Source organism: Stomoxys calcitrans, chromosome 1 (genome assembly GCF_963082655.1).
Source record: "Stomoxys calcitrans chromosome 1, idStoCalc2.1, whole genome shotgun sequence".
Taxonomy (NCBI): Eukaryota; Metazoa; Arthropoda; class Insecta; order Diptera; family Muscidae; genus Stomoxys; species Stomoxys calcitrans.
In genome coordinates this window covers 11,060,718-11,083,805 of record NC_081552.1, presented here as the reverse complement: position 1 = coordinate 11,083,805, position 23,088 = coordinate 11,060,718, and the positions used below count along the sequence as shown (strand labels likewise).

At 37.5% G+C, this 23,088-nt stretch overlaps 1 protein-coding gene across 11 annotated transcripts in view; it reads right to left on the bottom strand.

Annotated features, from left to right (window-relative positions):
* The window catches only part of LOC106090474 (hemicentin-1), a 1,337,150-nt gene that overhangs the window by 53,954 nt on the left and 1,260,108 nt on the right, over positions 1-23,088 (bottom strand). For all 11 annotated transcript variants that reach the window (XM_059367960.1, XM_059367994.1, XM_059368012.1 and 8 more), the window contains 2 exons: positions 17,489-17,571; positions 10,977-11,163 (listed from right to left, as the gene is read on the bottom strand). In XM_059367960.1, coding sequence (XP_059223943.1) covers positions 10,977-11,163; positions 17,489-17,571 — 270 coding nt within the window. The remainder of the gene's footprint in view (positions 1-10,976; positions 11,164-17,488; positions 17,572-23,088) is intronic.

Genomic DNA, 23,088 nt, shown 5'->3' with positions numbered 1-23,088 from the left:
AGCATCTCCCACCCGGGCGTTATTTTTCAAGTTTCATTCACAAAATATTGATGAAAACATTCGAAAAATTCCTTAATAGAAAACCATTTAAGACCACTGAGATTTCTGTTGAACAGAATTGGTCAAAAGACTAGTCCCAGCAAAATAGAGGACTTTCAAAAACTTGGACCTAAATATGGGAATATTGATATTAATAGGCACCATGGCACTAAGGACATACACCTAAGCCAGTAATCGGCTTGTTGTATACTATTTAAAAAGTGATATCGGAAAAGAAAATCCAAGTCAGCAATTGCGTGCCCCTTAGTTGGTTCATGTCTGGTATTGTGTCCCCACTTAAGAGCTGGTGTATGTTATGCGCGAAAGCCGGGCAATGACACAGGAAATGCTCCAGCGCACAGTGGAAAAGAATAGAAAAAATCTAGTAAAAAATATGATATGTGAGACGGCATATTTTTCACTAGTTTTTTTTCTGTCCCACTGTGAAACGTCTCAACATCTTCCTCACATGCCCTTCATATGCTACTTGCGCACTTCTTTGAATAAGTGTGCTCGTTGTTTATTGTGTCCCTACTGAAAACTTTACTGACCCCCTTCCCTTCAGTATGACCTTATCTGGTCAATATCCGGGTTTCCCCATCCCCATGGGATTTTCATCGTCCTACTGCCGTTCGTCGCCCACTCCCTTAGCTTGGACTGCGTAGCACCGAAAGGCTTCTGTTTCGCTAATTTTACTGATGACAATCCTCAGGCCTTCACGGAAAATTTATATGCTTTTTAATTCCACTTTACTTCGCTCTGGCCCGCGCTCTGGGGATCGTGCCTTCCTCAGAAAAGGCGTTAGTCTCCTTCTTGAGCTCCAAAATAGTTCGTGACCTTACCGTCCTAGGTGTTATGGCCCTGATGGCCAGCTTACTGTCCGCAAAGATGTTAACAATCGACGTCCTCCCGTCAACACCTTACCACCTTACGTAACACCCGGATCTCTACCTGCAGCACCGTATTCAAGACTGTGCCGCTGGCAGCAGTGCCTCGCACTTAAGCTCAAATGTAGTCTCAGATATCCGGACGAAAACCTCTAACATTCATTCCTGGTTTTCTATCGTCGCCTGGATAATACCGCGATGGTGTGATCTGCTCCCATCCACTATCCATTCTCCCATCGTCTTAAGTATCATAGCCCTAGTGGCTGCCTCACACTTAATCTGTATGCCCATGGTAGGCCTGGTCCTAAACCCCCAAAACCAAAACAACATGGTCTCTGAACCTGTTGTATTATCATTACCTTGCACTTTTTCTCCATGGCAGTATACCAAACTACTGAGGCTTAAGTATGTATTGATCTAATCACGGTCCTGAAGAGCTAGTGGACTATCCTCGAATACGGGCCACATTTTGATCCAGTGCCATCACTATAATAGTATAGCACTTTATAACAAGTTAAAATGGATTATAGCTATAAAATACTTTGATAAAAAACACTGCAACATTTTGCTACATAGCTGTATAACAGTTTAACCCATATAAAAACATTTAAATTATAAATCAAGCAAAAAATTATAAAAAAAGTCAACATTATAGAAATGAATTGAATGCAAATTTTCTGTATGTGAAGGAATCCAAAATACCATAGTACAAGGATTTATATATATATATATATATATATATATATATTATATTCGCCAACTACTATGCTACAAATGTCTTTTTGTCGCACAGAAATTTATGGTATAACACCTTCGACCATTACGGTACAAAACTTTCTTTTCTGTCATATCAGTATAATAATATGAGTAATGTCATTTAATGTATTTTATATTACATAACATTACAATCTACACCTTTGAAATATTATTATGAAAAACTTTAAAGTATAGAAATATTACATTTTAATAACAGCTATACAACGAACTGAAGTAAGAAAGTAATTTTTACATTATTTTGGTGTCGTAAAAAACTTTGTAGTGTAATGGTATTATACTTTGAAGCATAACTGTAAAACAATTTAAAGTATTACAATATAATACTTAAAAGACATGGTTTAGAGAAAAGTATTCCGGATAACGCGAAAGAAGAAGTTTCTTTATTTTGCTAGTAGCCATTTTCATGAATTAACATTTTTCAATATTGGTAAAACTTGGCATATTTCAGTTCCTTAAGTCTTTTGCACTCCAGGTGGCAAAAATGCCACATCATACCATAATGTAACGTTTTATTCATCTTTGAATACAATGTTCTTGGTGACACAACCTGTTTTTTAGGGAAATGAAATCTTCGTAATTATTTGTTTTACCAATGCAAACAAATTGTTTGAAGGAAGACTTCTGAAAAAACTCCGACAAAAAAATTGGAAGTCTTTTAAATCCAATAAATGATTCCATCTAGGAACGAGTCTGGAAACCAAAAATAAAATTATAAGGTAGATGGAACGGGGCAAAATCATGAAACAATTATATAAAATATAAAACCTCATTTTTTAAATGCAAACAAACCAAAAATTAATTAAAAGAACAAAAATCTGAAGAATGTTATCAACCAAACAGCCTTGAACAGTTGAAGGACGGCGAAAATAGCACCAACTGAGAAATTTATTTGCAAAAAAAACCCCAATAGCTATCGCTACTAAGCTCCGGACCAAATCTTTTAACCCAAACCTCTAAAAAAATGAAGAGGAAAATCTACTCAAGGAAGTGTAAGAACAGTGAAATCAATTTCCGTTTCCCTTACAAAAAAGTGAAAAATAAAAATAATGCCCGCTGTTTTATCAGCAGATAAAAGGAAGCCTCCAAAATAAGGAAGAACTAAAAAACAGAAAAACGAAAGCATTGTACTGAGTATTAAATTTAAAATCATAAAAAAGAAAGAATAACAAACAGTAGCAGCAACAACATCAACAAAGGACAACATTATAATAAACTCACAAATTGAAAATACTTAATAAATAGCGTCAGCTGCAGGGTACCCAAGAAAATAAAGTTCCCGTACAATAGCAGCCATCAGACAGGATGAATTCCTGGGCTTAAGCTTTTAGATAAGCATTGAAAGTACTGGTATGCTGGGGATGGGTGCTGAGAATCCATTACAATATCCTAATCAAAACTCAGTTCAACTATGGAGAGAAATGCCAACGAACAGTATTGGCCAACGTAAAGGCAAATATAAAAGGAGACAATGCAGAAACTATAAGTTCACATAGCACAGTAGGATGATATTAAACTATGAAAAGAATTTGTTGAATAATTGGTTAAAGACAGAGAAGAAATGCAACGACAAATAAGAAAATTCTTTATTTATGCAAAATGTAATACAAATTTGCATTATAAAAAATCTTGGAAAAATTTAAATTTTCACAGAAAATTTTGGTGATAATTTCGTCTTTCAAAGGAATTTCTTCAAATCAGTTTTTCACCAACAGTTTTTGAAATCAATTTTGTTTTTTTTTTTTAATTCTACAATGCTTATGGCTTTTATTGGGAACTAGCTGGACAGGGCTCGCACCGATGTGCCTTCTTTTACTTTATATGGATCAAAATTAACCTTTGAATATTTATTTTTAACAATTAAAGAGCTTTGAGTGAAATACAATGCTACGAAAATAGTATGCGTACATAGCTTGAGAAACAATATAACAACATAAATACCTTTACCTGAATTCCATATGATCATATATCGTCTTTGAATTCATTTGGAAGGTTTAAGTTTGGATGTTAAATACTTGTTTTAGCTTAAAAGACTTTATTGGAGCTCGATATTCTCATATGGATTTTGGTAGTGGGAAGTGCCCCAGGGTGGTGGTTCGTGGGTTAGGGGGGTAGTGTGGACCCCAGGAAACGTGGTCCCTTAAGTGGGTATGAATTTCGTGCCCTACTCCCTAATACCTTTCATTTGAGCCACAAATTGCCAAGATCTGAAGATATGTATGTCCAATTTAGGGATGTTTTGCGGAGTGAGGTGGTCCCCCTGACACTTAGCCCTGAAAAATGTATGGCATAGTGCTCTACCCTAAAAAATCTTTTTTAAAACCTCATATTGCCATTGGTTTATGGGGAGTTTATGAGATGAGTCGTCCCCCAAACATTTGGCCCCAAAATTGTTATTGTTTTTGGGGAAAGGGTAGACACCCAGAAAATTAGTTCCGAAAGTGGGTATCAATATTGTGCTCTACTTCCCAATACCTTTCACTTGAGCCTCTTATTGACATGGTCTGTAAAAATGTCCGATTTAGGAGTGTTTTGGTAAGTGAGGTGGTCGCCCAAACGCTTAGCCTTGAAAATATATCAGCACCTTGCTCTACTCTCAAATATCATTTATTTTAACCTCATATTGTCATTGGCCTCAAAATTGGATATCAAATACGTTTTCTAATCTAAATTACCATTTATTTAAAACCCTTACTGCAAATGTCAGCAAATATGTCCGGTTTGGGGTATGGGCCCTAAAAACTTTAAATATCGTTCTCCACTCTCTTTAAGACCCAAATTGTCATGGTGAGCAAATACGTTCTATTTGCGGGTGGGACGTGGGTTAGACTGTTGGTCCCGAATGTTGATATCACATTCATAGTCTACTCCCAATTGCCTTTCATTTGAGACCCCTATTTCCATAGTCGACAAACTCAGGCCACTCACCGACTTGGCCCTGAGAATATATATCAGATCTTTTTTCTACTCTAAAATACCTATTATTTGAAAATCATATTGCAATGGTCAGCAAATACGTCCTATTTTGGTGGTTTTATGGGGTTGGGGTGGCCCATAAACACTTTTCCTGAATATTGATATCAGATTCCAAAGACTTCTCATTTAAGCCCCATATTGCTATGGTCGTAAATTTGTACCCTTTGGGGGTATTTTGGGGAAGGGGGGACCCCCAGAAACTTGGTCCCACATTTAGATATCAAATTCGTAATCTACTTGCAAATACCATTCATTTAAGACGCATTTTGCCATTGTCAGTAAGTATGTCCGATTTGGGGGTTGGTGTGGTCCCCCAAACACTTGGTCCAACAATTGGATATCAGATACGTTTACTACTCTCAAATACCTTTCATTTTAGTCCCATATTGTCGTGATTGGCCCCCTAAGTACCCCATCCGAAACTTGGATACCAAATTATTTTTGTTGGTTATCATAAGAGAGCACACAAAATTTCGCTTAAGTCGCACCACCCATCTTCGAGATCTGGCGTTTCTGAAAATTAGTGTAAGGGGGAGGGTCCGCTCCCCTTCAGATATCAAAAAATCATAATGCAGCATCTGTGAAAATTTCAAGAAAATCGGTTCAACGGTTTCTGGGTCTATAACGAACACAAAAACAAACAAGCAAACAAACACAAATTGATTTTTATATATAAGAAGATAAGAAGAAGAATTGCCAAAGCTTAAGTTTTCAAATATGCAGTTCAAATTAAATTTTCCTAAAATTCAAGTTTTATATAAGATTTGCCGATGAGATGATCTTAAGCCAATCATTGAAACGCGTTCACCAGTGGTGTGATATGTGTCCTTCTTGGCAATTTCTTTTCTCCTGAAACTCATTTAAACAATATCTCCTTTGTGTGTTACATTCCCTTGGTCATTAAACCTGGCTCTAAAGACGTGAAGATATGCATTATATTGAGTCTTTGCAAGCCGCAATTTTTGTCTGATTTGGCTGAAATATTGCATGCGGTGTTCTGTTACGACCTCCAACAACTGTGCCAAAAACGGTCCAAATCAGTCTATAACCTGATACAGCTCTTATGTAAACCGGTCTCTCGATCATCCTTTTTCGGTTTCTAGAGCTTCAATTTTTGCTGGTTTGACAGAAGTTTGGTATGTAGAATAAAATTATGTCCTGCAACTAAATTTATTTTGAATAAATTTTTAGCAGAATCCATGGTAGCACGCTTTTATTTGTTTCGAACTCGAGTAGTTAAAAAGTTTGTTAAGAATCTCGACGTGCAAGTATTTTGCGCAAGTATTCTTCGACACTTGCTCATCCATTTCGCAAACATTTCACCCTTGTTGCCGCTCGTTGGAAGCTTGCGAACGTTCAGCCGATATCCAAAAAGGGTGGAGCGAACAACCTTGCGAATTGCCGGTCAATTGCGATATGTCCACTCTCTCAAAGGTTGGTTAATCACCATATTCATATTTCATAGCAACAAACCGTAAAGGTTCCGTAGAAATCGATCTACCTGCGACCTCAAAGCATTTTTATGGGAACGTTGGAGTCGCTCAATCCACCAAGTTGGTCACTGCTAAAAATTTTCGCATTTGATGTTCGTAGTGGCTTCGTTCGATTTCGATCTTTCTCAGAGATAACATTATAGAAATCGTTGTAGATGTGTTCTCATCCAATGAGCATAAATTAATCACGGGTGAACACCCGGGCTCTGTTCTTTCTGCTTCTCTATTTTTTTTATTTTCATCAACGATCTTTTAAGTCCGACATCAAATCCGATCTACTCATTTGCTGACAACGGTAATCTCTGCCATTCGGCCATAGGCCGAGTCTTCGAGAGATCGAGGACTAGAGGCGGATTATGGATGCTTGGGACAAAATAGCCATCAAATGAAAGGTATTTGAAAGTAGAGTACAAATCTGATATACAAAATTTATTCTTACGTGCCAGGAGGGCCACCGCCTTAGGAATTAAGCAAACAGGAAAGAACATTGGTTGTAGACTACGAATCTGGCATACAAATTTCGTACAAAGAGCCTAGGGACCACCAACTCACTTAATAGCAGACAATAGGATACAAATCGTTCGGGACAATTTGGACATGAATATGTTATTAATCTAAGGATCCAAGTATCTGGGTCTTGCCCAGTCCTTCAACAGGACATGTATATCGCAACAATAAAGGAATCAACTAAAGGGCATTTGACAGTGGAGTAAATGCAAATTTGAAAATGAAATTAACGTTCCATTAAGGAACAGGGGAAATTATCTCACATGTCAATTAGTGCTGTTCGATTTAAGTTTAAGCTCAATGATAAGGAACTTCTTTTTTATAGCCGAACGGCGAACAGCAGTCTAAATATTTGACCCCATAAAGAAAAAATATTTTTCATCGTTATGATATTTTAAGTCGATCTAGCCATGTCCGTCTGTGGAATGCACGCTAACTTTCGTAGGAATTAAGCTAGGTACTTGAAATTTTGCACAAATACTTATTGTTAGCGTAGGTCAGTGGGGATTATAAATGGGACAAATCGGTACATGTTTTGATATTGATACCACATAAACCGATTTCCCTATTTGACTTTTTGAGCTCCTAGAGGGCGCAATTCTTTTCCGATTTCCAACATCTGTGCTAAGTATGGTTCAAATCGCACAATAACCTGATATAGCTGCCTGATACAGCTCCCATATAAACCGATCTCCCGCTTATACTTCTTGACCCTCTTAAAGGCGTAAATCCTATCCGACAGTGACTTTTATGACCTTAACATGGGTGCCAAATATGGTGTGAATGGGTATATAATCTGACATAAACCGGGCTCCTGATTTTACTTCTTAAGCCCTTAGAGGATTTAATTCTTATCCGATTTGGTTAAAATTTAACACAATGGCATCTGCTACGGTCTCCAATATCCAATCCTAGTATGGCCGGATCGGTTCATAACCTGATATAATTCCCATAATAATTCTTATCAATTATCCTTTGTTTACATATGACGAGACACCGGGCAAAGAACTTGACAAATGCGATCCATGGTGGAGGGTACATACATGCTAACCACTGTAAAGCCGTGGCCTCCAATCAGTGGAGTGGAGTAGTTATATGATTTTATCTTTTGGGTTCAATTGTCGGGAGCGGCCGTCCCCTTCCTCCATATACCAATAACAGAAAACTGTCGTATAGACGGACCGGGACTATATTGTACTCCCAAGAAAAGGGAAATTGAAAAAATAACATTAAATCGTTCGGGACAGAATAGGACGCCAGTGAATGGTCTTTGATAGTAGAATACAGTTTTCGCCCACAAATTAGGGTTGACACAGGAGTGGAATCTGTGGATCATTGAAAATGTTTTATCGCAAATTAATTTATGGTGATCTGAAATGGACACATAGCCATGAATGTCTTCATTTCCAGCTCAAAAATGCTTAAAGAAATATCAATTTTTAAGAAGGCTTCTTAGGGTGTAGCAAATCGCACCGGGTCAGCCAGTTTTTTATAAAAAATAAAATTTTCCATAAAAATAAACTATAACTGTGAAATTCCAACAGAATTAACTCAAAAGTTTCCATTAATGTTAAATTTTTTTATTTTTATAGGTGTCACTTAGGAGATCATTACTTTTTTCTTCAATTTATCCCACGGTTCCTTGCTATATCAACTGTGTGCAATGCATCCACAAAAATAGGAGAGGGGTCTCTTGGTTAGCATTCAAACAGCACGTGCTTAATTCCAAGTCATACCGCTGCAGTCAGTCGAGTGTCTATATTTACAAAAGCAACTGTGTGGCATTGGGGAAAAGGCCACCAATATACTTATACACAAACTCAAATAGACATTGATGTTATTTCCAAGCACGAAACTATTGTTGCAACATGACTGTTGGTTGCCATATCCGCCTAAACAAAAAACAACACTCAGCAGAAGAAGAAAAAAGCGCGAGAACTATAGCGCCAAGCCAAGTATCAGACCGTTAGCTATGCACCCATCACTATCCTGCTAGCCAGGCAACCTGCCATCTAAGCATCCGCTATTCATCCTTAGCCAAAGAGCATTAAATCACTGTATTGGTGGCCAAAAAACGTACAAATGGTCACGCACATTCACACAAACACATAAAAGCGTACAAGCAAAACAACAGAGTTCAATTGGCAGTAACAGGAAACGGACGAGCAGTAGCACCAATGCCAACACCATCAACATCGTCCTATTGCCATATAGCCCCATTGTTGCTGGAATTATAGTTGGTGTTACTGTTGCTGTTGTATTGCAACATACAAATGAAACAAATATTGACAGTAATCAGTTTCCGCTGGCAACTTTCATTGCTCTGGTTATTTGTCATTGGTGAGAGAATTTGAGAGAGAGAGAGAGAGAGAGAGAGAAGGCGCAAGGGCATGAATACTAAAACTACGAAGCTTTGTGTGTGCGTGCTTATAAAACTGCTCTGGTCTTGACTGTGGTTATTCAATGATCCACCATCACCAACAAGCCTTAGCTGCCTTTCCTATCCTTCTACATCTAAATTGTTTGTGTTATACTGTGATCCTACATACATTCCAAGGAGGCCGGGGTATGAGGAGTAGGGGCTTCGTATTTCTCTGCAAGAAAATTGGCAGCTTAAGTGCAGCCGTTGAGTTGGAGGTTAAGCTAATTTCAACAGCTGACAATGATGAAGATTATAGTATAAAGTTTTTCTCTCGGTTTTTTGAGACCATTCCTTTGTTTCAGTCTTTGGTTTTACACTGTGTGGTGCCTTGCTGCGCTTCCTATTCGTTTTCTATTTGGACTTTTATTTGGCTTTTGTGTTTTTCTTTCCGTTTGTTGGTTTGACGTTCGTTTGTTTCTCCTTTTTGCCATTGGCCTCCCCACTACTTGGCATTGTGTGACAGTACCAAATTGGAATTGAATAAATTAACAAAGAGCTGATTATAAAAAATTAAGACAGCGTATAAACGAATGAATATAATTGAAATGTGGCAAAGGAAGGATGCGCCAACGATAAGATGTAAATAGAGTAGCTTAATGAAGGGGGAGAGGAAGGAGTAGCAATTCCAATAGAGAAAGTAATTCAAAGGATATTTAATTGAAATTAAAGATTTTCTAAGGCAAAAGTTTTTAATGAAAATAAAAATGAATAATAAAATCTTTAAAATTAAATTTTAGAAACTAAGTGAAATTATTGGTGGTGAAATTATGATAGTGGCCATGAGTGTACCACAAAACCAATGCCTGATAATGCAATAGAATGTATAGCACCTTTTCAGAACGAGGTTCACGTAGCAGTAACGCGTCTGAAAACCAAAAAGGCAGCAGAAGCCGATGGGTTGCCGGCTGAACCATTTTAGACCGAAGACGATAGAGTTATAAGGCATATGCATCGGCTCGTCTGCAAAAACTGGGAAGAAGAAAGCATACCGAATGATTGGTATCTGAGCATTCTATGTCACACACACAAGAAAAGAGACAATACGGTTTGTGCCAACTAGAGAGGATTAAGTCTTTTCCCCATCTCATAGAAGATACCATGGATCGTACTGTGCAAAAGATTAATATCTTAAGTCACGAAATAATTGGATCCTTTCAATGCGGCCGATTAGACCTGGTTAATCCACCATACACCAGATATTTGGATTTAAATCATAATGTTTTCGACAATTTTCGAATGGTTAACTGCACTGAAGTCTCTGGCATCAGCAGTATACAGTCAATCACCAATACTTAATTTTTCGTTAATTGTCCCCAAGGGGGTTAATTGAGCTTAATAACTTCGAGAATATCTTGCATATAAGTATTGTACAAGCATGAGCCATCAAATTGTAGGCGGATTAAACTGACGGTTTTAGTCATAATAGAGCCGATGATGATGATCTTACCAAATCCTGGAAACAGTGGTGTGATATCAGTGTCCCATGCAATTTTATCTCCTTAAAACTCATGAAAACAATCTCATCTTTCTTACCAACTTTCACGTTGTCATTAAGCTCCATTTTTGTGGTTAATTAACAAAAAATAAAATATCTCCAAAAATTTTTATGATAATGTTCCATTAACATCAATTTGGGTTTACATTTCAAATTTCCATTTTTAAAATAGGTTTTTAAGCACTTACAATTGATAACTTTACCATTCTTAGCGAATCCCTTAATAACTTTAAAAATAAGTTCAATCTCAATTTTTACCATTATCATTCAGATTTTTTAAATCTTCTATAATTTGATTTAAATTTACCATCAATAATACCACTAATCCAAAGAAATTTAAAAATTCCTTTTTTATATTTTCGTGCAAAACAAAATTCACTTACCGGCTACTTCAATTTCACAGAAGGCTCCCACACCGACCGTGTTATTGGCCACACAGCGATAGGTACGTGCAATTTCATAATCTTCCTTGAGAACGTAATAGCTTTTGTCCTTAAACGTTTTACTGTCACCGCTGCCCAATGCTTCCACAGATTCATTTTCAGCCTTAATTGACCATGAAAAATCGGCCTGCAATGAGGAGAAAAGCAACGGAAAGTAAGAAAACAGTAGAGACATACAGACATATATATAAATACAAAAACACGCACTCTTAAACCCACACCCAGTCAGTAAATAAGAATGCAGTAAACAAAAAAAAGAAATTAAATCAATGACGTTAAATTGAAAATAAAATTCGTAGGAAGGAGGTCTTCCAACTACTCTCAATCTCCTGTAACCATAGCAAGGGAGTTTAAGGGATTTATAGTCATGGGACATATGCATTAACATGCTCACATACATCTACACTTGTGTGTGTGTGTGTGTGTGATACCTATCAGTGTGTGGGTAAATGAATTTTTATATGAAGTCCTTCAACAGTTTATGTTTGTTTTAATATTCCCCTTTGATGACATTTAATTGTATACGAAATGGAAGGCATGCTGAGAGTGTTCAAATACTTGGAACCCAATTAAAGTAAATTGCTCAGAAAAAGTGCAAATATTGATATTTTTCTTGATGTTATATTCTCCTTGCTTTCAGCAGTTGAGTTGAAAGTTAGCAAAGCAAGAGAGAAGGAGCAGTAGGATAAGTTAAACGGCGTTTCCATCAACATGGATATTGCACACTTTGCCCATGAACATTCCACAAAGGAACAGGGACAAACTTCTTACATATCAATTGGTGCAGTCCGATTCAAGTTTAAGCTCAATTATAAGGCACCGCCTTTTTATAGCCGAGTCCGAACAGCGTGCCGCAATGCGACACCTCTTGGGAGAGAAGGTTTAACATGGAATAGTACCTCACAAATGTTGCAAGCGTAAGGAGGGAAAAACCACAGTTTAAAATTTTTCTGATGATTTCGCCAATATTCCAACCCAATCGTTCAGCGTCTAGTCTTACATTGCTAACCTCCATGCTACGGTGGCCTCCAAATGAATATAGTTTTAATAAAATCCACTCAAGGATTTTGACCGAGGAGGTCCTATGTTGTATGAATTTCGATATGACCAATACAGCCTATTACTCAAAGTGTGACAACAAATTATATTAGCCAAGAAGTTAAATATGGGAACAGATAATCTGACTATAAGGTCAGTTAAATAACCTAATGTGACCACACGACCATCCACTTGAGCATATGACGTTCTTGGGGTCTTCAAGAGGCAAACTGGGAAGGTCAGGCAATATGAGAGCTAAATTCTCTGATATAGCCCATCTTTAGACTTAAAATGCCTATCGGCACGAAACCTATCTAAAACAAGTTTCAGCAAAATAATTATTGTTGAAGTATACAGTGTGATTATAACCTAAAGTGGAAATCGTGAATGTTGTTCAGTACTGGCTGAAGACATGTTTTGAAGATTCCACACCTCTAGCGGTGCAAAAAAGGGCAAAAAAATGTAAGGGGTGATTTTTTAAGATCTAAAAGAAAGTTATATACACAAAAAATTCAGAAAAATTCATGAAATCTCTATTTGATTCAATAGTACGATGAAACTACTCTTTTTGATTAAAAAAATGCAAAAAATCCATTACTTTCACATACTTGTAATTCCAAACTGTATAACTTTTAAGCGAAATATCGGATATAGACGCATGCTGCAGCAAGGTCATTGTAAATCTTGTCACCAGTTCAAACCATGCAATGAAAATCTAACCACAAATGTGTTCGTAAATTGGAAACTTCGAAACGAATCTCAGCCAAAATTTTAACAAATAAAACTAAAACTCGTATATCCATTTCAACCAATTTGAGTTGCCTGCCGAGAGACGCCCGACCATCGAGGGCCTTGAAATTTTGCACATGGCCTCGATAACACCTCAACTTTAACAATTTCAAATTTCCAAGAGTTACGAGTATCTCTGTACGCATTCAAATGGCATATTTTTTTACTTTTTTTTCCATCTTTTTCTTTCGATGAGTTGCAAATGGAATGACAAAATGAATTATCACACTGTGTGATGATTTAAAAAAATTAAACTTATTTAAATTCTTTTTTACCCACAACCGAAGGTTGGGGCTATATTTATTTTTTCATTCCATTTGCAACACATCGAAATATCCATTTCTGACCCTATAAAGTATATATGTATATTCCTGATCGTCGTAAAAATCTAAGACCATCACACAACAGTCTTTAACAAGTAAAAGCGTGCTAAGTTCGGCCGGGCCGAATCTTGGGAACCCACCACCATGGATTCTGCTAAAAATTTATTCAAAATAAAGTTGAAGGGCATAATTTTATTCTACATACTAAACTTCTGGTAAACCAGCAAAAATTAAGGCTTCTAGGAACTGAACAAGGATGATCGAGAGACCAGTTTACATCGGAGCTACATCAGTTGTTGGAAGTCGTAACAGGCTTGTAAGGACTCAAGAAGTCAAATCGTGAGATCGGTTTATATGGGAGCTATATCAGGTAGACCGATGTGGACCGTACTTGCCACAATTGTTGGAACTTACAACACCACATGCATAATTTCGGGCAAAAATTGAGGCTTATAGGGGCTCTGTCCCCTCGACATCCGTACCGAGTAGGGTTAAGAGCGGTCTATATTTATATATAACTGCCATATAGACCGTTCTCTCAGTTTATAGTCTTGGGCGCAAAATAGGCGTATTTATTGTCCGATTTCTCTGAAATTCGGTATAGTAAGTTTCGTTCGGTTCTTCTACATCCCTGTTGAATACGGCCTAGATCGGTTCAGATTTCAAGTAGCTTATAAACCTATCACCTGATTTCAGATTTTAGGCCCATAAAAGGTGAAGTTATTAACCGATTTGAAATTTACCACAATGAGTTCTGAGATGGGGCTATATTTGGATAAAGCTGCCATATATACCGATCTCCCGATTGAAGTTCTTGGGACAATAAAAGCACGTTTATTTCTCAATTGTATATAGCTGTCATAAACGTATACCGCTTTCCCGAGTTAAGTTCTAAAGCCCATAAAAGCCGAACTTTTTAATCGTATTCATTGTATTATAACGAAAGGTAGATAATATAAATTTTTTTTATTTTTATACCCACCACCAAAGGATGGGGGTATACTAATCTAGTCATTCCGTTTGTAACACATCGTAATCTTGATCTAGGACCACATGAAGTACATATATTCTTGATCGTCTCGACATTCTTAGTCGATCTAGCCATGTCCGACCGTCCGTCCGTTTGTCGAAATCTCAATAGCGGTAGGACGCGTAAAGCTAGCCTTCTCAAATTTTGCACAGATACTTAATATTGATGTAGGTCGTTGGGGATTGCAAATGCGACATATATCATATTTAGATATAGCTCCCATATAAACCGATTTCCCGATTTGACTTCTTGAGCCCCTGGAAGCCACAATCTTTGTCCGACTTGACTCTATAAACTGATATAGCTCCCAAATAAACCCGATCATCAGCGCAAAGTACAGTTCAAATCGGTCAAGAACCTGATATATCTCCCATATAAACCGATCTTCGAATATGATTTCTTGAGCCCCTGAAAGCCGTAATTTTTTTCCTATTTGGCTCAAAATTTCGCACATGTTGTTCTACTGTGACTTCCAACAACTGTGCCAAACACAATCCAAATCGATCTATAAGCTGATATAGCTCCCATATAAACCGATCTCACGTTTTGACTTCCCTGGAAGCCTTAATTTTTGTCCGATTTGGCTGAAATTTTGTACTTGTTGTTCTACTATGACTTCCAACAATAGCGCCAAGTACATTTCAAATCGGTCAAGAGCCTTATATAGCTCCCATATAAACCGATCTCCCGATTTGACCTCTTGAGCCCCTGGAAGCCTCAATATCAAACTTCAAATATCTGTGCCAAGTACAGTCCAAATCGGTCTATAACTTGATATAGAAACCATATAAACCGATCTCCTGATTTGACTTCTTGAGCCCCTGGAAGCCGATGTGGCCGTTGGGGATTGCAAATGCGCCATATATCAGATTTAGATATATCTCCCATATAAACCGATCTCCCGATTTGACTTCTAGAGCTCTTACAAGTCACGATTTTTATCCGATTTGGCTGAAATTTTGCATATGGTGTTCTGTTATGACTTGCAACAACTGTGCCAAGTACGGTCCAAATCTCTATATAACCAGATATAGCTCCCATTTTTTAGCACAATCCATGGTGGTGGGTTGCCAAGATTCTGCCCGGCCGAACTTTTTTTTAAAATCCATGCATACAAGAGATTTGCACACTGTGTATTATTGTACAAGATGATTTCTAACGATCAAAAAGTGAGTTTGTTGGGGACCATTACTAGCCTACTTCCATAACATTAAAACCAAAATACTTTTTTATTCTGGAAAATCCTTTACGAATGTAAATTTTTTTAAACTCCTGCTAGAAGTCAACAAACTCTTGTAAATTATTACAATGGTAAAACTTCCGGCTTCCATAGATATTCACTCCCACAACTTTGTCTATGGTGAAAGTTATTCGCTTAAATCATTTCACAGCTAAAGTTAGTCAAAAAGCTTTTTATGTTTTTCTTCCCCACCACACCAACACCACATCCCAACATAAGTTTACGCGTTTCGTGATTTATTTTGGTAGACATAGTGAAAGAAATTCCCCAAACCAAAAGGTAACCACATCTTACTACTGAAAACCAAACAAAATATCATAAAAATTAAAAAGTCTTGTTATATGTTTGAAAAATGTTTGCTTTTCTCTATGCTGCGTGCCCTGCCAATTCTCTTAAAGGTGCATGGGCCAAAACAATTGGGGAGTGGTGTTATACGACTCCTTTTGAATGAAATAAATCTGAAAATTGATGTATGGTTTTGGTAACACAACACATACAATTATATTTCCTTTTTTGCTATGGCAGTGTGTGATTCTTATGGGTATGGGTCATGTATGCATCACATACTGAGTTACACAAACCCATTCGGTTACCAGAAAACGTGAATTGTGGTAAAAGCATGCCACTGACGCTACATGGTGTACGTTTGCACTGTAATACCTTTTTGGCAAAGATGATGAAAGGAGCAGAGCAATAACTTAATACGAATGCAATAAACATTTGGAGTTTGTGGCAAAAAACCAAAGAAAATAGTAGGTGAAGCTCTAGGTTGCTGTTGCGATGGGCGATTGGTGTTTAAATTAAAAAAAAATTGTCGAGAAAGACACCATAGGGCCAACATGGACTATCAAAAATGTATTAATTAATGAAGATTTCTGAGTTTTCTATAAAATTCGAATAACTATGGAGAGATCCAAGGACAGTCTTGGTGTCTAGTCCAACTATCCTGGTTAGCACACAAAACGTCTCAATTCATATCTAAGCATTAATAAAATATATTGGTGAGGTTATGCATTTCAAGCATTTTAAATGTATTTTAAATCGGAGTCTTCATTGTGTGTTGATAGTGAGACCTCTCCATTGGTTACATTGGGCAATAACAAATTCTTTTTGTGTCTTTAAAATCCACTTCTGTTCAAAGTATTTTTTGTTTCCAATTTTTAAAAACCTTAAATTTTCTCGCCCCAATAAATAATGTTATCCTGCTGCACTGTGTGTTACAACCAACATGTAGTAATTTATCTCCCAAGCCATAGATTCTTTAATAAAACTTTTTCGTTAATATAGGAGATATCCTCAGCTGCAGACAATGTTCATTGTTTTATTTGCATTTCAAAAGTTCAATTTGCTTTATTTGTGCAAGCCAAAACTTCTTAATTTTCTTTGAAGGCAAAATGTTTGTCCTTTAACTCATTTAAACCAGAGCATACCCTCTAAAGTTCCTTAAATGCATCACATTATCGTTTCAGGGCTTTTATTTCCTCCCAAACACCTCAATGTTGGCTAAAGCTGTAGTGATGCCAACACCAGCAAGCTCTTATAGAACAAACTAAGGTTTGTGGTGGGGAAGGGGTATATCAACAATTTTCATTGACAACATTCGTCTATGATGAACGAACTGAACCACACATGATTTGTTGCTTTGCAATAATTATCTAAAGGATATTTTTAAATTATTTTTCGGGTGTACTGACGAAATGTTAAACAATCAACATTCTCTCACACAGCGATAGGGTATCTATCATCATCATCATTACAAAGACCACTGACTGCTGCCATACTAAAGTGGTCTGTCTGCCCGCCTGACAGTTGCTTTTGCGATAGACCCCCAGAGTGTGCTGCAAGTGTTTACAAGTATATCGATTCAAAATTAAAGTCCTTTTGCTTTGGTTATGATAGTCTATGGGGATTATTTTTCCTGTGGTAGTTGTTTGCTTTGTATCCTTGTTATTACCTCGTTTGGCGGATGTTGAGTGCATGGCTAGATTGCAGTTACGTGGTTATTTTCAATTGTTTGGTTTGGGTTGCTTACCTCTTCCGGATTGCCATATGCTGTACAAATTAATGTATCCTGATCGTCAATCTCCTTCCTTTCAATTTCGCAGCGGGGCTTATCTGTAACGGAAACATGCGAAGTGGAAATCAATAATTAAACTTTGGAGTTTAATGGGGTTGTAGCAGGAAAATTTAATTGAAATAACGAAAATAGAGAAACGCATGCCGAAATGTTATAGCCACAACTTGATTTCTCCAAAAAAAAAGTATTTCTTTTTTTTTGTAGAGAAAATTTAATAAAATAAAACAAATAAAATAATATATAATAAAAATAAAATAATATCTTATATATAAAAATCATTTTGTGTTTGTTTGTAGGTTTGTTTGTTTGTTCGTGTGTTCCTTATAGACTCAGAAACGGCTGAACCAATTTTCTTGAAGGTTTTTGCATGTAAATTCGAATCTGATATCCAAATGTGGGACGTTTCTGGGGGTCCACCCCTTCCCCAAAACACCCCCAAACAGGACTAATATGGGGCTTAAATAAAAGGAATTTTAGTATAGAATTCGAATCTGGTTTCCAAATATGGGACTAAGTGTTTGGGGGACCGCCTCTCACCAAAAACATCCTCCAAAGGGAACAAATTTACGACCATAGCAATGCGGGGCTCAAATAAAAGGTCTTTGGGAGTAAAGCACGAATTTGATATCAATATTCGGGAAAAGTGTCCATGGGGCCACCCCACCCTCACAACAACACCCAAATAGGAAGTATTTTCTGACTATTGTAATATGAGGCTCTAGAAAGAGGGTTTTTAAAGTGGAACACGAATCCGATGTATATTTTCAAGGTCACCTCACTGAGTGACCGCCCATCCCCCAAAACACCCCGAAGCCAGTCATGTTTGCCGACTATATAAATATGGGGCTCAAATTAAAGGTATGTGGGAGTAGACCACGTATTTGATATCGACATTAGGAGCCAATGTCGATTTTGTCCAATTTTAGTAGGTTTCTAGGCCGAAAAACATGCCTGTACCAATTTTTGAGACGATCGGACGAAAATTGCGATCTGTACTTTGCACACAAATTAACATAGACAGACAGACGGACAGACATAGCGAAATCGAATCAGAAAGTTATTCTGAGTTGATCGGTATACTCATTAATGGGTACATATCTCTTCTTTCTGGGTGTTACAAACAAATGCACTAAGTTATAATACCCTACACCTTAGGGTATAAAAAAGTGAAATGTAATGAAATCAGTATACCTAACTGTAAACTTTATTTATCATATTTTAGATCATAAGACAACCGTAATAGATTTGAAACATTTTTTTCTTTATTTAACGCCCTTAAATCACGCTGATTTCTCCCCCCTTATGCTGTTAATCGTTAAATTATACTTCGTGGTTGGCATTTTTAAGTAGTCTACTTTCTTTCATTCTACGTTGTGGTCAGATAGAGAATATTTTTCAACATTCTGCCGTATGTTACCAGCTATTGAAACATTATTGGCAAATTTGTGGGTTTATTAAATTTTATCCCTTGCCTCTTTGGTCGAACCACAAAACATAGCACACACACACACCACATTGATGGCTATACCAACACTCATGCAATGATGTTAAACCCTTTTGCGAATGTGACAAACGAGATTAAGCCTCAACATTATAACATTGTAAGGCTGTTGTGGCAGTTATTGTTGTAGTTGTTGTCTTAACAAAGGACATACACCAATAGAATTGAACACAAACTTCAAAAGGCAGCAACAATAACGTGTGCAAAAACAAGAAATATATTCCTTTTTTTCTAGAAGTGATACAAAATCCTTTGTCACTAGACCTCCCAAACCCCTTTGCTTTGGCGTAACAGGCAGAGAATGAGGGAGAGAGAGTAGCGGGAAATAGGATGTGGAAAACCGAATTGTTGGGCATCCAACTTTATGCCATAATCATAACAATCAACACCAAATGTTACCAACAACAGGTTCAGATGCTGTAGCGGCAACAACATCAGCGGCGACAAACCGAAAAAAGAAATCGTATCGAAGCGAAAAACATAAACCGGAAAAAGGACATAATCAAAATACTCTATGTTAGTCTCGTACAATAACATTTATAAACCCTTTTTCTGCCACAAAGCCATTCGAACAGGGAATCTACGGCTAAATGTAAGAGACAGTGTTGTGTGTGCTTGTGTCAATTTCGATAGACTAGGCGTTTTGATTGGGGCAAAGGGGATTGAGGCCATATGGAGTGGTTAAGTGTTGTTTTGTTTACTGTTCTTCCCTCAAAAGTGGTCACATATGGAGATAACAAAAGGCCACCGCAAACTTAAATGACGTAGAAATGAAACAATGTTTTCACACAAAAAGGGAGAAAATTGAAAATCTATAAACATTACTAAATGTTATGTTGCCAAAATCGAGAAGAAACAAAATAAGTAAAATCGTGCTAAGTTCGGCCGGGCCGAATCTTATATACCCTCCACTATGGATCGCATTTGCCGAGTTCTTTTCCCGGCATCTCTTCTCAGGCAAAACAAGATATTAGGAAAGATTTGCTCTGCTATTAGAGCGAAGTCAAGATATGGTCTGGTTTGGACCACAATTAAATTATATGTTGGAGACCTGTGTAAAATGTCAGCCAATTCGAATAAGAATTGCGCCCTTTGGGCGCTCAAGACCATAATAAACACGTATGTTGATGGTCATGAGAGAATACGTCGTACAAAATTTCAGGCAAATCGGATAATAATTGCGACCTCTAGAGGCTCAAGAAGTCAAGATCCCAGATCGGTTTATATGACAGCTATATCAGGTTATGAACCGATTTGAACTTTATTTGACACAGATGTTGAGAGTTAGAATAAAATACGTCATGTCAAATTTCAGCCAAATCGTATAGGAATTGCGCCCTCTAGAAGCTCAAGAAGTCAAGTCCCCAGATCTGTTTCTATGACAGCTATATCAGGTTATGAACCGATTTGAAGCATACTTGGCACAGTTATTTGATATCATAACAAAATACTACGTGCAAAAATTCATTCAAATTGGATAAGAATTGCGCCCTCTAGAGGCTTAAGAAGTCATTAACATTTCATTTAACATTTCTTCAGAAATTTTTTTTGAAACGAAGAAAATTTTCGGTAAGTTATATAGTTGCTTTATGTTTGCGCTTCCTTTTCTGGGTCCCAAAATTCTTATTCAGATTCAATTGCAGGATATTGTTCACCTATAAACCATTTTGTTCTATGCTTTTATACCCACCACCGAAGGATGGGGGTAAATTCATTTTGTCATTCCGTTTGCAACACATCGAAATATCCATTTCCGACCCTATAAAGTATATACATTCTTGATCAGCGTAAAAATCTAAGACGATATAGACATGTCGGTTCGTCTGTCTGTTGAAATCACGCTACAGTCTTTAAAAATAGAGAAATTGAGCTGACACTTTGCCCAGATTCTTTTTTTGTCCATAAGCAGGTTAAGTTCGAAGATGAACTATATCGGACTATATCTTGATATAGACCGATCCGGCAATTTAGGGTCTTAGGCCAATAAAACCACATTTATTATCCGATTTTGCTGAAATTTGGGACAGTGAGTTGTCTTAGGCCCTTCTATATCTTCGTCAATTTGGCTCAGATCGGTCCAGATTTTGATATAGCTGCCATATAGACCGATCCTCCGATTAAGGGTCTAAGGCCCCTTAAAGTCACATTTATTATCCGATTTCGCTGAAATTTGGGACAGTGAGTTGTGTTAGGCCCTACGACTTTTTTCGTCAATTTGGCCCAGATCGGTTCAGATTTGGATATAGCTGCCATATAGACCGGTCCTCCGATTTAAAGTCTTAGGCCCATAAAAGCGACATTTATTATCTGATTTTGCCGAAGTTTGGGACAGTGAGTTGTTTTAGGCCCTTCGACATCCTTCGTCAATTTGGCCCAGATCGGTTCAGGTTTGGATATAGCTTCCATATAGACAGATCCTCCGATTTAGGGTCTTAGGTCCACAAAAGCCACATTTATTATCCGATTTTGATGAAATTTGGGACAGTGAATTGTGTTAGGCCCTTCGACATCCTTTTTCAATTTGGCCCAGATCGGTTCAGATTTGGATATAGCTGCCATATAGACCGGTCTCTCGATTTAAAGTTTTGACCCCATAAAATGCGCATTTTTTGTCCGATATCGCCGAAATTTGGGATAAGCTCCTTGACATACTTCTGCAATACCGCACAGATCGGTCTAGATTTGGATATAGCTGCCGTATAGACCGATATCTTGGTTTTAGGTTTGGGGCCATAAAAGACGCATTTATTGTCCGATGTCGCTGAAATTTGAGACAGTGAGTTTAGTAAGGCTCTTCGACGTCCTTCTTCAATTTGTCCCAGATCGGCCCAGATTTGAATATAGCTGCCATATAGACTGATCTCTTGATTTAAGGTTTTGGGCCAATAAAACGCATTTATTGTCCGATATCGCCGGAATTTGGGACAGTGCTTTGTGTTGGCTCATCGACATTTCCAGACTTTTAAAAGTTGTTGGCTGTACTATTTGAAAAGAAAGCATTAAACAAAGTGTTCCTTAGCCAGACAATTCCCGGAGGTGTACTGTCTCCTCTACTTTGAAACAATGCATTACTGCCTCTGGAAGGAAGTGGTGAAAAAGTGCCGCGTATGCCGATAGTGTGGCTCTGGTAGTTAGGGGGAGTTTTCATAGCACTCTTAGAGATATACATCAAGAAGGTCTTATCTCCTTGGGAGGAGATAATGTTCCATTTGCTAAAAGCGCCAACTGTCTGGGTGATTAGCTGGACAAGAAAGTGAAATGCAAATCAAATATTTTGACAATTCTTGCCCTATACACCTGCAAAATAGCCATTGGCAAAAGTTGGATGTAGCCTTTCAGTTGTCAAACCTATAATGCTATATGGTGTTGTGGTCTGGTGGACGGCGCTTCAAATGTCGAAGGGCAACGAATGACAGATGGCCTAAAATTTTGAGGCCTAATCTAGACACGAAGAGGTCTACCACTCTGGTCTCGCTGGCTAGAACAAACGTCTCAGTCATTGTGTCCGTCATGATAGGTAACATGCTGGCAGATTGAAGGTAGCAAGTAACGACGCAAAACCTGTTAAGATTTCGAGGAATAGGAGATTATAGAATATTTGCAGTGTCCCGTTTTGGCAGGCAGTAGGAGTTCCACTTTATGTTTTTATTTTTTGAGAACTTGTCTCAATTAGATGATGTGGACATTAGCAAGTTTTTGGACTCTTTAAAGCGATCTGAAAGGTTCAACGGTATAAAGTAGAAGGTATCTTCCTCATGCTGTTCCTGTGGTGTCATAATTAACGAAAATGTCTTAGGGAGATTGATGGCAGACGGCCACTTAAACAATTTGAGCGGGAAAAATTATTCGCCCCTATCATGTAAGTTCTCAACAAAGAAGTAACGTTCCGAATCCGAAGACTAAGCTATGAACAGGACGTCCCTTATGGTTGAGCTTAAACTTAAATTGGACAGCATTCATTGATAAGAAAGAAGGCTCTCCATTGTTCCTTAACGGAATAATCGTGAGCCTGATATAGCCCCCAAATAAACCAATCTTACAATTTGGCTTTGTG